At 40.6% G+C, this 15598-nt stretch overlaps 1 protein-coding gene across 1 annotated transcript in view; it reads right to left on the minus strand.

Moving 5' to 3' along the window:
- Nucleotides 1-12477, minus strand: part of CACNG6 (calcium voltage-gated channel auxiliary subunit gamma 6) — a 175893-nt gene extending 163416 nt beyond the window's left edge. The window contains exon 1 of the mRNA XM_089690971.1: nt 11817-12477. Coding sequence (XP_089547097.1) covers nt 11817-12135 — 319 coding nt within the window. The 5' untranslated portion in view covers nt 12136-12477. The remainder of the gene's footprint in view (nt 1-11816) is intronic.
- Nucleotides 12478-15598: the final 3121 nt, after the last annotated feature.

The following is a 15598-nucleotide window of genomic DNA, read 5'->3' on the forward strand; positions in this document are numbered from 1 at the left end:
TCTGGAGCGGGTAAAGTCACCCCAATAGGGGACTGCTGTAGAAGGTCATTCTACTTATCTCTCTTGGGGGATTCAGAGGAAGATTGCGCCTGATAGCTTTCCTGGTTGTTATACAACAAAAGCGAGATTGACTGCTCTTCTCAGGGGGTCATGTCTTTCTGGTAAGCCTTGCATGCGAGTGGTTGGTGACACATCAGCTATCCTTGGAAATGTCTCTGTTTCATCACAGCCTTTGGGAACTATCTTCTTCTGATTCGTTTTCCATTTTGGAAATTTTTTTTGTACTACCACTAATTATCTATTTCATAATTATTATATAAACGCTGCACTTCATGCACAGTATTTTTGAATTGCCTAGTATCAGGTTATTAGTGTTCAGCTGCTACATTTCTTTGTACTTTATATTCTTAGCGCGGATCTCTGTTTTTAGTTTTTTTACACTATGCTTATGCCTTTTGGTAAAATGAAATAGTAATACTGTATAATTTTACAATCAAGTTAAATGAAGCAGTAAAATGGTAGTTATAGTAGCTGAATATTCTGATCCTCATACATCCTAGAAACATGCAAACATATTCAACGGTTCAGCATCCTATAGTAACCAATAAGGTTTCATGCTCTGACTAGTCTAACTACTGATTTGTATCTGTGGATTATAGTACTTTGGAAATGATCTTTGCCTTTCCACTACTGTAAAAAACCTTATTGAAGGCTCAAATCTAATTGTCACATTATAGTCTTGTACCTTTTTTATGCTATTGTTTTTTAGGTATTTTTTTTAATTAAAACACCCCTAATCCCCCTAACCCACCCTACCCTTTCAAAGATGCATACTTAATTTAATCTGACAGCCGCTACCTCCTGTGTTTGTTTACATCTTGGCTGTGGCTGCACATTACAGCCCCATAGACTTCTATAGGGTCATCACCCTTTGTCTCTGACCTCAGGACACAGCCCTCATAGAAGTCCCTGGGTAAGGCCTGTGGAAATAAAACATTGAACATGGAGTTTTTTAGTACAATGTCTATTTATGTGACTTCAGCTGGGCCTTAAATAAGACTGGTAATCTTTACATTCATGGCTTTCTAAAAATTAGCGTGTTTGACATTTTTTTAAGCTAAACATACTTGAGTTACAGTATATTGTATACACCAACGGCACTATTTACATAAAGCAAATGGGTCATGGAAAATGCGCCTACCATGATTGAATTATTTTAAAATATCATCACTCCTGAGTGAAACTTTCATAACGTTATTAAAAAGCTCCTATACAATATATCCAAAAAGAACCCAAAGTCTAAGTGCCTGGTCATAACGGTGCATCTTGCCATGCGATTTGCCATGCCATGTGAGTTTCAAATCGCATGGCAAGCCGCACCCTATTGTCCGCAATTAAAGTGGTCATATCGGTGCAATTCCGACTTGCACCAATTCAGGGGCGACTTGCATAGACTTCTGTGTCTTGCAAGCCACAGATGTCTTGCAAGACGCACCTCAATTCGGAATGACATCTGACTTTGAAATTGTAAGACTTCACTGGAAATTGCACGATTTCAAAGTCAGATCGGTGTGACTGGGGACTAAAGGATAAAGTGGAAATATTTTTTCGATCTTATGAAAGTAAGCCAAGCCAAGCCACCATTTTTTGTTAGTCAAAAAGAAAATTGAATGAAGCAGCTTGATATTGACCTGCACCTAACCACAATGTATATAGAGTCAAAACTTTATTTTAACGTTTGGATAGAGTAAGGAAAGATTAAGATCTTGGTCAGGTTTTTATTGCTATCTATGTACTTGATGGGCAGATTCATCCTCTCTATTTGTTCTGTTGACTGTTGACGCCCAAAAGAAAATGAGAACGGACATTCAAAATGTTATGGTTGTTGTGGAAATAGTAGTAGAGGGAAAATCTTCCAAAGAGGACTGGATGTTCTTGTCACAACTGTCAAAGAGGATATTTGCTCTTACTATGGAAAGATTTTTTTTCTATTGTGTCCCTGAGATAGGAAGTGAAGGGACTACTCCTCAACAAGATGCAGACAGAAGAAAAACAAACAGGGGGTTAAACAATACATTATCTGTTCAAAATGTTGTAAAGGTTTTGGCTTTAAATACACTTTATATTATGCCTTATGAATCATCACCTTGACTTTCTAACAGGTACCTTTAATTTCCTTCAGAATACCTAGAGAGCTAAATATGAAGTCTAGTTAGGATGCCACAATTCTGACACCTCTCAATTCCCATACCTTGCTACTGGTTGCTAAATGGGATGTTTGGCCTCACAGACTATTGGTAAAGCAAAGGAGATGAAACTTCTGGGGTATTTTTAAAGAAACTTTAAAGTGGAACTTCACTCTCTCAGTCAGCACTGACTATTTTAAATCCTTATGCTGCAAGCATTAGTAAATAGACTGGAACTTATATCATATTTACTTGTTTTAAACTATTTTTTTTATGTTTCTTTAGTTACTTCCTGGTTTCTTGCCTAGCAAATGATGTCATACATCCCAGGAGGGGTTTTCTCAGCTAAGCATGCCCTCCTGCTTGCATGCTTGAACTAAGGGCAGATGGATTCCAGGATGTCAAAGCTACATGAATCATCAGCCCTTACTCAAGATGGCCAATGCCAGAAATGCTAGGGAACGTATATCATATTTACTTGTTTTAAACTATTTTTTTATGTTTCTTTAGTTACTTCCTGGTTTCTTGCCTAGGCAAATTATGTCATACATGCCAGGAGGGGTTTTCTCAGCTAAGCATGCCCTCCTGCCTGCATGCTTGAGCTAAGGGCAGATGGATTCCAGGACGTCAAAGCTACATGAATCATCAGCCCTTACTCAAGATGGCCAATGCCAGAAATGCTAGGGGGTGTTTTTCAAAGTGGTTTATCAGCAAAATAAGGCATGAAGACATGGATGAATAGTGGGAGTTTGCTTTGAATATTAAAAATGAATTAAATTGCCTTTTTTTTCGGTGCTCAGATGCAGTGTAGTTCCACTTTAAGATGCATGCAGGTCCCATTTTAGATACCTAATTATAAGATCCCTGAGCTATGTACATACTTTGTCCTGAAGAATGTGACCACATTTAATGAATCTACAATATCTGTGGCCCCCGCTCCTCCTTCCAACATCTGTCTGGAACGTTTTGTGCCGCCAAAATGTTTCCTCCATCCTCCGCTAGTGTCTGGAAACCATCAGGCTATGAACTCTTATTAACCCCAAGCAGGCTGGTAACTTAAATAGTCACTTCTCTGATTTTGCGGCTGTGCAGGTAATCTCACTGTAACCCTAAAATGAAACGTGACAGTGTATGCTGTGAGCTTAAGTCATTTCATGTATCATGCAAAGCATTCTTCAGTGAAGGAATAATATTCAGAGATATAGAATATACAAAGTTAAAAAAAAGTTTGATTTATCAATAAAATAAGTAGATGTACACAGGGGCGGACTGACCATTTGGAAACTCGGGCACTGCCCGAGGGCCCGGGGCAGTAGGGGGCCCCATGAGATGCCCCTGGTACCTTTTTCATAGGCTTTTTTGTTTGGGCAGGGACACAGGGGCCCCATGATCCCCTATTGCCCGGGGGCCCCATGAGTTGTCAGTCCGCCATGGATGTACATATGGGTCCAGGAAGCATGAGGCACTTTAGTAGCTATGCTGTGTGGTTTTGGAACCCTAATCAGCGCAGCCCCCCATGGTGGGCCTTTTTTAATATTAAAGTGGAATTCCAGGCTATTCCTAACTAAGCCTAAACCTGCTCCCACCTCTCTTCTTAATCCTATCTAGCTACCCTGTGAAAGGAACATGCTTATACATACCTATGCTGAGGACTCTCCGGTCCAGTAACATGATCAGCTCCTAGCGGCCAGCTTCAGTGACATCACCACCCAGGCATTTCGGCCATTGTCAGCGATCTTCCTTGAAGTTGGCTGCTGGAGAGATCACGTGACCAGACCGCCCTAAAGGATTCAACTGGACAAGGGTGTTCTACTTTTTTCTGTATACAAACACAACAAATATTCTGTAGGTATTTTAAGCACTTAATATTATAAAATATAAAAGCAAAATCATTATCCCCTTTTACTCAACCCTGTTAATTTTATTAACAAGCTAGATGTGATAGCTGCATTAGTTAAATTTTTCAGGTATTATTTTTACATTATTTTTACCTGGCTGTCCTGCCAGTAACACACTTCCTGTTCTTGGTTGAAAACACTCACTCATGACATAGTATTGCTGGAGGAGGGACACCCTAGGACAGGACTGCAGTACCCCCTTTTCTCGTTAACATAGGGAGGAGGTGTTCTTTAGTCCACAGAGAACTGCAAACACTATGCCAGTTATTGTCTTTATTGACAAAGTGTCCCAGGTTTTGGATCTCTTGGGTATCGCTTCTCTTCTCCCAGCTTATCGATTATGTGTGATGGGTAGTCTTGGTAATCAGTTGCTAAGCAGAAGGAGGAACAGGTCAGTCATTGTCTTTATTGAGAAAAGGTCTACATTTTCTTATCAAAATGTCCTGTTCAGGGGCGAACTGACCATTTGGAAACTCAGGCACTGCCCGAGGGCCCGGGGTCAGTAGGGGGCCCCATGAGATGCCCCTGGTACCTTTTTCATAGGCTTTTTTGAGTTTGGGCAAGGACACAGGGGCCCCATGAGATGCCCCTGGTACCTTTTTCATAGGCTTTTTTGAGTTTGGGCAAGGGCACAGGGGCCCCATGATCCCCTAGTGCTCAGGGACCCCATGAGTTCTCAGTCCGCCCTTGATCCTGGGTATAAGGCTCTGTTCAAATACAAGCATTTTGAATCACGGACGGATTCACCGCGATTCTGTCCATGATTTCAACATGCGCTGTTAAAATTTTAAATCACAAATCATTTCAATGGCACCTAAAAAGTGGGGCAATTCTGCAGCGATTGTCTTTCGGCAAAAGGTTTGTGCGATTGCTGTGACAATCACAGCAGAATTGCCCCGCGTTTTTAGGTGCCATTGAATTGAATGGCACCTGAACATGCTGATATGCGATTTAACATTTTAACAGCGCATTTTAACCTCTTCCATACAGGGCACTTTTACCCCCTTCCTGCCCAGACCAATTTTCAGGTTTCAGCGCTCTCACACTTTGAATGACAATTGCGCAGTCTACAACATTGTACCCAAACTAAAATTTTATCATTTTTTTCAGACAACTAGAGCTTTCTTTTGGTGGTATTTAATCACCGCTGGGGTTTTTATTTTTTGCTAAATTAACAAAAAAAGACCAAAAATTTTGAAAAAAAACACGTTTTTCTTTGCTTCTGTTATAAAAGTTTGCAAATAATAGTTCTTCATAAATTTAGGCCAAAATGTATTCTGCTACATGTCTTTGGTGAAAATAACCCAAATTAGGATGTATTATTTAGTCTGTAGGAAAGTTATAGAGTTCACAAACTATGGGATACAGTCAGGTCCATAAATTTTGGGACATTGACATAATTCTAACATTTTTGGCTCTATACACCACCACAATGGATTTGAAATGAAACGAACAAGATGTGCTTTAACTGCAGACTGTCAGCTTTAATTTGAGGGTATTTACATCCAAATCAGGTGAACGGTGTAGGAATTACAACAGTTTGCATATGTGCCTCCCACTTGTTAAGGGACCAAAAGTAATGGGACAGAATAATAATCATAAATCAAACTTTCACTTTTTAATACTTGGTTGCAAATCCTTTGCAGTCAATTACAGCCTGAAGTCTGGAATGCATGACATCACCAGACACTGGGTTTCATCCCTGGTGATGCTTTGCCAGGCCTCTACTGCAACTGTCTTCAGTTCCTGCTTGTTCTTGGGGCATTTTCCCTTAAGTTTTGTCTTTAGCAAGTGAAATGCATGCTCAAGCAGATTCAGGTCAGGTGATTGACTTGGCCATTGCATAACATTCCACTTCTTTCCCTTAAAAAACTCTTTGGTTGCTTTTGCAGTATGCTTTGGGTCATTGTCCATCTGCACTGTGAAGTGGCGTCGAATGAGTTCTGAAGCATTTGGCTGAATATGAGCAGATAATATTGCCCGAAACACTTCAGAATTCATCCTGCTGCTTTTGTCAGCAGTCACATCATCAATAAATACAAGAGAACCAGTTCCATTGGCAGCCATACATGCCCACGCCATGACACTACCACCACCATGCTTCATTGATGAAGTGGTATGCTTAGGATCATGAGCAGCTCCTTTTCTTCTCCATACTCTTCTCTTCCCATCACTCTGGTACAAGTTGATCTTGGTCTCATCTGTCCATAGGATGTTGTTCCAGAACTGTGAAGGCTTTTTTAGATGTCATTTGGCAAACTCTAATCTCGCCTTCCTGTTTTTGAGGCTCACCAATGGTTTACATCTTGTGGTGAACCCTCTGTATTCACTCTGGTGAAGTCTTCTCTTGATTGTTGACTTTGACACACATACACCTACCTCCTGGAGAGTCTTCTTGATCTGGCCAACTGTTGTGAAGGGTGTTTTCTTCACCATGCAAAGAATTCTTCGGTCATCCACCACAGTTGTTTTCTGTGGTCTCCCGGGTCTTTTGGTGTTGCTGAGCTCACCGGTGTGTTCCTTTTTTTTAAGAATGTTCCAAACAGTTGTTTTGGCCACGCCTAATGTTTTTGCTATCTCTCTGATGGGTTTGTTTTGTTTTTTCAGCCTAATGATGGCTTGCTTCACTGATAGTGACAGCTCTTTGGATCTCATCTTGAGAGTTGACAGCAACAGATTCCAAATGCAAATAGCACACTTGAAATTAACTCTGGACCTTTTATCTGCTCATTGTAATTGGGATAATGAGGGAATAACACACACCTGGCCATGGAACAGCTAAGAAGCCAATTGTCCCATTACTTTTGGTCCCTTAACAAGTGGGAGGCACATATGCAAACTGTTGTAATTCCTACACTGTTCACCTGATTTGGATGTAAATATCCTCAAATTAAAGCTGACAGTCTGCAGTTAAAGCACATCTTGTTCGTTTCATTTGAAATCCATTGTGGTGGTGTATAGAGCCAAAAATGTTAGAATTGTGTCGATGTCCCAATATTTATGGACCTGACTGTAGATCTGAAAATTGATCAATCCTGAAGTACTTACGGCCAATCTAATTTCTTGAGGTCCAAGAATGTCAGAACAGTACAGATATCCCCCTAATGACCCCTTTTTGCAAAATAGACAGTCCGATGTATTTCATAAGAGGCATGCTGAGTTTTTTGAAGTCGGAATTTTTTTGTCATAATTTTTCGGAAATGAAGAAATTAAAAAAAAATATTTTCACAATTTATTTTTACATACTGTCACCAGTGTAGTACAGTGTCATCATATAACTGGCATGGCGGTGCTCAGGGACACTGACTGGTGACAGTACGAAAAAAAAAATTGATAATTTTTTTTAAAAAAATTTTATTACATTTTTTTCTCTTTTTTTAAAGTGTTTTTTACTACTTTGGGGAAGTGATCAGTATTTTTTTTTATACAATTTGCTTATAGCAAAGAATTTCTTTGCTATAAGCAAGCATTTACCTGAATGAAATTGATTAATTCAGGGGTTTTTTTGAGCTTAGCTGTGATTTGGCCACAGCTAATCACATGACACACCTGGGCTGTGATTGGCCCAGCTTGTGCATGTGATCGCTGTGACCATTCACAGCTAGACACACTTGTATACAATGGATGGCATGAAAGGAAGCAATCCATTGTATACAACTGTCATGTGACCTGTGATTGGTCACAGCAGGTCACATGGTACTGGCAACGGGGCCGGTACACAGATCTGTCATCGGCCGTGTCCGAGGTACACAGCTGGTGACAGTTTGCGCTGCTGCACGGCCCTGCGGGCAGGCGCAATGCGCATGCCTGGAAGGACACCATATGGCGTCCACCCGGAGGGATGAGCTGTTCGCCCGGCCGCCATCTGGCTATAGGCCAGGCGGCAACTGGTTAATATCGTGGACAGAATTGCATCAATTCCGCCCGCGATTCAAAACGCCTATATGTGAACAGAGCCTAAGGGCTCTTTGGTACTTAACCTCCCTAGCGGTCTGATTATTTCAGATTTTTGGTGCTTAAAGCGGTACCATTATTTTGCATGGAAATATGTAGTTTTTTTATTGTAGGCTGTAATTTTTAGGAATAACTCACTGAAATCTGTCCGAACAAGAGTCTATTAAACATCCCGGGTATGATAAAATTTTAAACAGCAATCATAAATTATAATTTAATAAATAATCATAAAAAATAATAATATAATAATAATACATTTAATTCAATAATATAATCAAACCAAAAGCACTGAAATTTGAAATAGAGCGCCAAGTTTGCACATCGCTGAGCAAAGTCGCAAAATCGTTTTCAGTGTCCGATGACGAAATTCCCCACGAATCATTATCATTCAATTCTGCAAGTGGTTCTGATTTACTATCGCTGTTCTCTAGCTGATCTAAACCCGCTTTTGACCTAAAGGAACACTTTTTGGACACCATGGACTTTTCTCAGTTTCCAGGCAGAAAGAACAGACAAAATGCAGACAGGGCACAGGACAAAGCACTACGGACAAAATGTATGTGAAATGGGTTGAAACAGCAATGTTTTGCTATGTAAAATTTGTAAAAAAATGAAATTTTTTAAAATTTTCAAATTTCCCGCCGCCGCCCCTACGTCCCGACGTCACAGGGACCGGAACACAGAAGCCGGATGCCGGCATCGGCCGGAGGAGATGGCTGGGGACACTGCAGGGGACGCATCGCGGGAGCGCAGGACAAGGTAAGCTCTGCAGGGACTCCCTATGCAGCGCCGCATGTAGCTCGGGGTTACCGCTTTTGGCACTGACATTTTACCCCTAGCTACACTCGGGAATACCGCTAGGGAGGTTAAAGTAGAGTTCCGCTCAAGAGTGGAAGCTCCGATTTTCTGCCTCCCCCCCGCTGCCACATTTGGCACCTTTGAGCGGTGAAGGGGAACAGGTATCTGGTTTTGACAGGTACTCCTCCCACTTCTGGTTCCATTTGTGGTGGCAAACTGAACCAGAAGTTCGGCAGCCCCAAAGCCCTCTGGGACACTTCCAAGGTCCCAGAGAACTGCAGACCATTCACAAAGTGCAGTAGACAAATGGTGGTGAAGCCCCAAGGCTTCACTGTTAGTTTTCCTTAGTCAAGATGGTGGCACCAGCACCCAACAGCTGATTAAAAAATCGGCTCGGGGTGAGGACACCGCTGGACAAGTAAGTGCCCTAATATTAAAAGTCAGCAGTCAAAGTATTTGTAGCTGCTGACTTTTAACTTTTTTTTTTTTGGGAGGTGGCTGGTGCCAGAACTCTGCTTTAAAGATAGGCTTTTGTAAGCAAATGAGGGAGATTAATTTTCTTTCCTAAAGCTGGATCAATACTTTTTGCATTGAAAGATTTTTTTTTTCACATGTTTGTTGATGAGTTACAAAGAACTTTATTTATCTAAATGTTTGAAATAAGAACTTTAATTTTACAACTTTCAAATTCCCGGGAATCATTAAATCTGTTTGGTTATTACTGGGGAACGCAAACAGTTCTCACTCACATATTTTGATAAAAGAAACAATTTTATGACATGCATGAAAGTGTTGCGTCTTGTGAATTGGGCCTTCATAGCTCAAGACAGATCTAACCATACACACATTTTTCAACTTCATACATTTCTGATTGCCTCTTTGGCTGCGAGAGCCACCATTGTAGAGGTACTCTACTCAGCATATTTAAAATCTCGGGTGACATTTGAAACGTGCTGAGCTTTCTTCACCATTAATCCTTGTACCTTAAGTCACAACCATACCTTCTTTCCACCACAATGTTAACAGAGTAACCTGTCCCACACAACATACTGTATATGAGGGGGAAATCAATAAAGTATCCCTATCAACAAAAGTATTTAAAATGTACATTTGATCTATCGACTAATTTATGATTTATCCTTTCCTCAACAAATCATGTCATAAGTGTTCTATGCAGCAGTCTCTAACTACTAAATAAACTATAATTCATCTTAAAAAAAGCTTACTGTCCCATTTAATGATGTACTTCAAAGTGGTAGCCCAAGGCAGTCTATGAGCAACACATTACAGTAATGTTCTGAAGAAAGTACTTTCGATCATTAGTGACCTAAATGATTGCCATGTAGTTAAAACTAAATTGCAGATCTTGATACTTTAGTTAAAGTTAAAACTTGAGCACTTTTACTGTATTTCAGATGGAATTGGTAGTGTCTAGTCATTCAATTAATGTGCCATAATATTAATCTTATATTTTTCCATGTTATGTAGATTTTATGTTTGTGCACTTGACTCTCTTAACTTATCCGCAATGTAATTATGGAAACGGTTACATGAGTTTCATGTATTTACACAGAAAGCAGAGTGATATTTGGGCTCCACCTTATCCTTAAATCTAAGCAATTAACTGCATTTGCAATTTCTTAAAGTTGTGAAATAAAGTTGCACAGTTTTGTAAAGTCATGCGGCTCGTAAAATGTCCATGGTCACATGATTTTTACTGGTGCAGCACAAGACAAAGTTGCTGTTCTATTTATTTCAAGTTAATTAAGTAATATCTGTGATCTGTTTTCTTAAGCTGTACTAATCATTACCTTTCGAGGACAAGTTTTCAGGAATCTATTCAGGTCAGTAGGGTAAAACCTTTTGTTTGATATTTCATTAGGGTAGCTCTGTGTTCAGCTAATGAATGAAGAACAAAGTAGATCACAGCAATAATCAGATTTTCTTTTGAAGAAGCTAAATCAGTGAGGTTTAGCTAGTCACTAACACATAACAATCAATAATTTTTGATTGTTCTGATTGCTTTAAGCTCACAAAAGCTGAAATCTGATTGGTTGCTGGGAGTACATGCACATCACTAATCATAGAAGTTAGGCAACCAGCTCAAATGTTTATCCTTTATACTTTTGTAGCATAAAACTTGCTTTAGCAATATACAAACAAACTATTTATTTTGGCCTATAATTCTGTAGAAAAGTTCTACAAAATTCTATAATCCTGATAAACTTTCTAAGCCATCCCTATTTTCTACAAAAATAAGTATACCAAACTTAACATTGCGTTCAAAATAACTTTGAAACTTGACTAGCCCATTTGTGTTACCAACTTACCAGCATACAGATGTCACCAACATTTAATGCTGACATGTCTAAAGTATTGAAAATGAACTGCGCAGTTAACACTTCAATTATCCTAAAGTAGATGCACAATTAGTAAGCTTTGGATGGAATTTTAGATCTACATCTAGTAACAATATTTGAAGAAAAAAACAAAAAAGAAAAAGTGTTACAATTAATCTAAGACACGTCCTTTAGAACACTTAAAAAGTCTTAATTAGACATGATACATAAAAATATGATATGAAAAATAAACTAGTGAAGATAAGCTGCATTTTAACAACCAATAGGTACAAGATACAGCAGTCTGCTGCTTAATAATTCTATTTCATGGGCAATCACCTTTAATACAGTTACTTCCGCAAGTATTGTCTCATTGGCCTCAGGCATTTTACGCATTCCTGCTGGATGTCAAGCTGGACACTAATGCTAGAAATACATCATTTTTTCAATATAACTTAGAAAATAGCAAACCATTCATTAGGGGAAAAAATGTAAGCTTAAAGTCTTTTATATGATTGTCCCTGCAGCTCTATGCATGTCCTGTTAGTACGAAACACTCAGTTCTGAACTTTGCTATGCCCTAGAGCAAGTTGTGTTCAGTGCCAGCAGTACAAGCACAACATAAAACAGAAGCACTATACCTCCAGGCAGCTCTGCGGGGCCACAGGTGGCTCGGTATTCATCCACATCTCCAATCCACAGTTTTTTGTAGCAGAACTTCCATAGCCCGAAATGGGCTGCCTCGCAAGTCATGCTGTTGTTCTGTTTATACGTGTTCACCTCCACCCAGAACTCTGTCCCAACGGCTAGCACAGAAAGTGTCACCCCTACCAGGGCCACAAAAAAGGCCAGCTTGATCTTGCCCTCTTGTGCATCAGTCAAACCTTTTCCACGCTGTCCTCTACCCCTTCCAGAAAAGCGCTGCTCCTCCTCTTGCATGAAAAAATTAGGCCACATCATTTGGATAGTGAGGCTTCTTCCTTCAGCTACGAGAATTGATTTAAATAGCCCTTTTGCTTGACACCCTCTTCTTCTTCCCTTCTCCGATCTTCCTTGTCTTTTTCTTTAGAATTTAGGTCGCTGAAAGGAAATCTGCTGTAAGTTTCACAGGCTAGAGAGAAACGCAGCAGGGACATCAGCGTGCTCTCCCCCTTTCTGCTTTCTCTCTCCCCCTCTTGCTGTTACACACAGACGCACACACATGGCCTGGAAATAATCTCTGCACCTGTTACATTCATCAGATCTCCCAGGCAGAGCTGTTATTTTAAGGTTCCCTTAAAGGCACTTGCTTTATGCACAGGCGACAGAGATCAGAATGAGGCTAAGACAAAATGAAGTTAACTTATCCCAGTTCAGCCCCTGATAATATATGCACCTGCCCTGGCTCTCGCTGTATCCTCTTCGTCTCTGTGCTGTGTGTTTGGATGCCAAGCCATGCTATCTATCATGGATTTTTATTATGCTCCGATGCTTTGATTTCAGCTTCCTTCTACAGAGCCCATACTTAGCACAAATCCCAGAGCCACTTACGCATTGCTGTCACTCTTTCTGTTGCTTCTTCAGGGCTCAGTCAGGCCTAATTTAGTTCAGGTTTCCATTCTGCTTTGGCCTGACTATTGATCTACATTCTTAGGCAATAGCATCTAAGCGTTAGCGATGAAGCGGCGATGTACAAAAACACCCAGCTACCAAGGAAATGCAAGCAATATCTTAGCTCATTGCTTCCAAGATGTCTCTGGGCAAATTATTTATTGATTGGAAGGAAGGACATACAGAATGCTTTATGAAGAACTGGAGCTACACACTGTGTATGTTTTTTTCTTCTTGTAGAAGGAATTCTGCAGGGAAAACCTATGCCTGCAAGTAGAAAGAAATAGCTTTCAGTGTGTGGTTAGGAGCGTATGTACTCTGACAAACTGGCTAGGCAGCCCAGTAATGCGCTGTCAGAAACAAAACCGCCTCCAGCTCAACCCAGTCTGCTTACAGTGAGATGCAAAGCAGAATAATTGGGGATGTTTTCAAATCCTGCAGACTTATCTATAGCCTTCTTGCACAGATAGCCAAATGTATTGCTGTTCTGATTCTATAACAAGATTATTAATGAAAATAAACACCAGTTCTTGTTGATGCCACACACCACGGTTACTATGGTAGATGTATTTGAAGGAAGAAAAAATGGTTCTTATTTGTAAGTGAATCTTGTCTATTACATTCATAAGAAAACATCCACACACGCTGCCTTTTTGGATGTCTGATTATTCTGTCCCTTACATTCTAATATTCAGATAATAGGTATCAATTATCAGAGCATCTGGAAATACAAGTATCTATATTGCCCAGGGGAACCAATCACATTCACTGATCAATAACTTGCTGCACTGGAAGATAGACACTACTTTCCTTCAGGGACTGTCAGAACTGCACATGCATGCAGAACTGTTCACAGACCTGTATACAGAATCAGCGTCATGTCTGACAATGCACATGACTATGAGTGCGTACATTTGAATTGACTTTGGCACCCAGTGGCCTAATAAAGCACAGAAAGGCTCAAAATCATTGCTGAGTGGTCATCAGCTCCTGTGACCCATGACCAAGCCCTGTTCCATTCAGAATTCAACCTGGGTATGCCTTCTGACTTCCCTTGATCTTAACCACTCCGTTACCTGACTTCTGACTTAATATTTGACTCTGCATCCTGCTTATCGCTTTGGTACCACTTCCTGCCCGTGTGACACTGACTCCAGCTCGGCCACCATTTGTGCTCTTGTCTTCTGAAACTGCTCCTCCACTGCCCAAGCATTGGCAGCTTCTGCGTGCCTGACCATGTCTCTGTCTTCTATATTTGCAAGTGCCAGCACAACTTCCTGCTCTACAGTTTCTGCCTTGCTGCATCCTCTAGACCTCTAGCACAACTTCCTGTTCTACAGCTTCTGCCTTGCTGCATGATCCAGATCTCTAACACAAGTCCTGCTTAATGACTCCAGATCCTCTTCTGGCCTGGATTTAACTCAGGCCCCCATGCCACTCCACATCCTGTCATACCATGTCAACAATCTTGTGTGAAAAACTGAACTGGAGGTGTAAGGGAGAGTCCTCTCGTCAGCCCAGCCTCTACCATGTACATGACAAGGTGACAGGGACTCCTATTCTTCAGAGCAGGATAAGATAAATATACTTTAGAAGATGTTACTTTAATGTTAGGGCAGTACAGTGGCTAAATGGTTAGCACCTCCGCCTGGCAGTACTAGGGTTATTTGTTCAAATCCCAGCCATGGCACCACCTGCCTGGAGTTTGCATGTTCTCCCTGTGCCTGTGTGGGTTTCCTATGGCTACTACAGTTTCCTCCCACACTCAAAAACATGCTGGTAGGTTAATTGGCTCCTGTCTAAATTGGCCCTAGTATGTGTGTGTATGAATGTAAGTTAGGGACCTTAGATTGTACGCCCCTTAAGGGTTAGGGATTCAAATCAATGTACTATATATATGTAAAGCACTGCGTAAATTGACAGCGCTATATAAGTACCTGAAATAAATAATAATAATGTTAGATAGTAGTTAATTGGTTAGGTTAAGGTTCAGCATTAGAAGCTTTAATATACTTATTTAGGTGGGTATCGGCTTTAAGAAGTTAACTTTTAGATTGTTGAAGCAATTAATTGTTAAGGTTCCCGTTTTAGATGTTAAGTTAAAGTGGACCATCCCCACCCACTTTTCATAAAGCTGAATAAACCAATGCATTCTCATTATAAAAACAATAAAGTTATTAACGTGCCTCCAACTTTTACTTTTTGCCCAATCTCAGTGGACTGCTCCCTTAAAAAAAACAAATAATCAAAGACTGCATTTCCTTACTTGCTGCCAGTCCTCCCATGATGTCTAATCACCATGTGCTGTATATCAACTATGGAAATTTTTTTTTTCATAAAATCTCACAAGATCTCACAAATGGGCTCCAACTGGGCCACTCCAGGACTTTCACAGAGTTGGCCCGTAGCCACTCCTTTGTTATATGGGCTGTGTGCTAAAGGTCATTGTCCTGTTGAAAGATAAACCACCGCCCCAGTCTAATGTTCAGAGCGCTCTGGAACAGGTTTTCATCAAGGATGTCTCTGTACATTGCTGCATTCATCTTTCCTTCGATCCTGACTAGTCTCCCAGTTCTTGCCGCTGAAAAACAACCCCACAGCATGATGCTGCCACCACCATGCTTCACTGTAGGATGGTATTGGCCAGGTGGTGAGGGGTGCCTGGTTTCCTCCAGACATGACGCTTGGCATTCAGGCCAAAGAGATCAAACTTTGTTTCATCAGACCAAAGAGTATTGTTTCTCATGGTTTGAGAGTCCCTCAGGTGCCTTTTGGCAAACTCCAGATGGGCTGCCATTTGCCTGTTACTAAGGAGTGGCTTCCATCTGGCCAC

This window comes from Staurois parvus, unplaced genomic scaffold (genome assembly GCF_062004578.1).
Source record: "Staurois parvus isolate SC_StPar_1 unplaced genomic scaffold, SC_StPar_1.0 ptg000548l, whole genome shotgun sequence".
Classification (NCBI taxonomy): Eukaryota; Metazoa; Chordata; class Amphibia; order Anura; family Ranidae; genus Staurois; species Staurois parvus.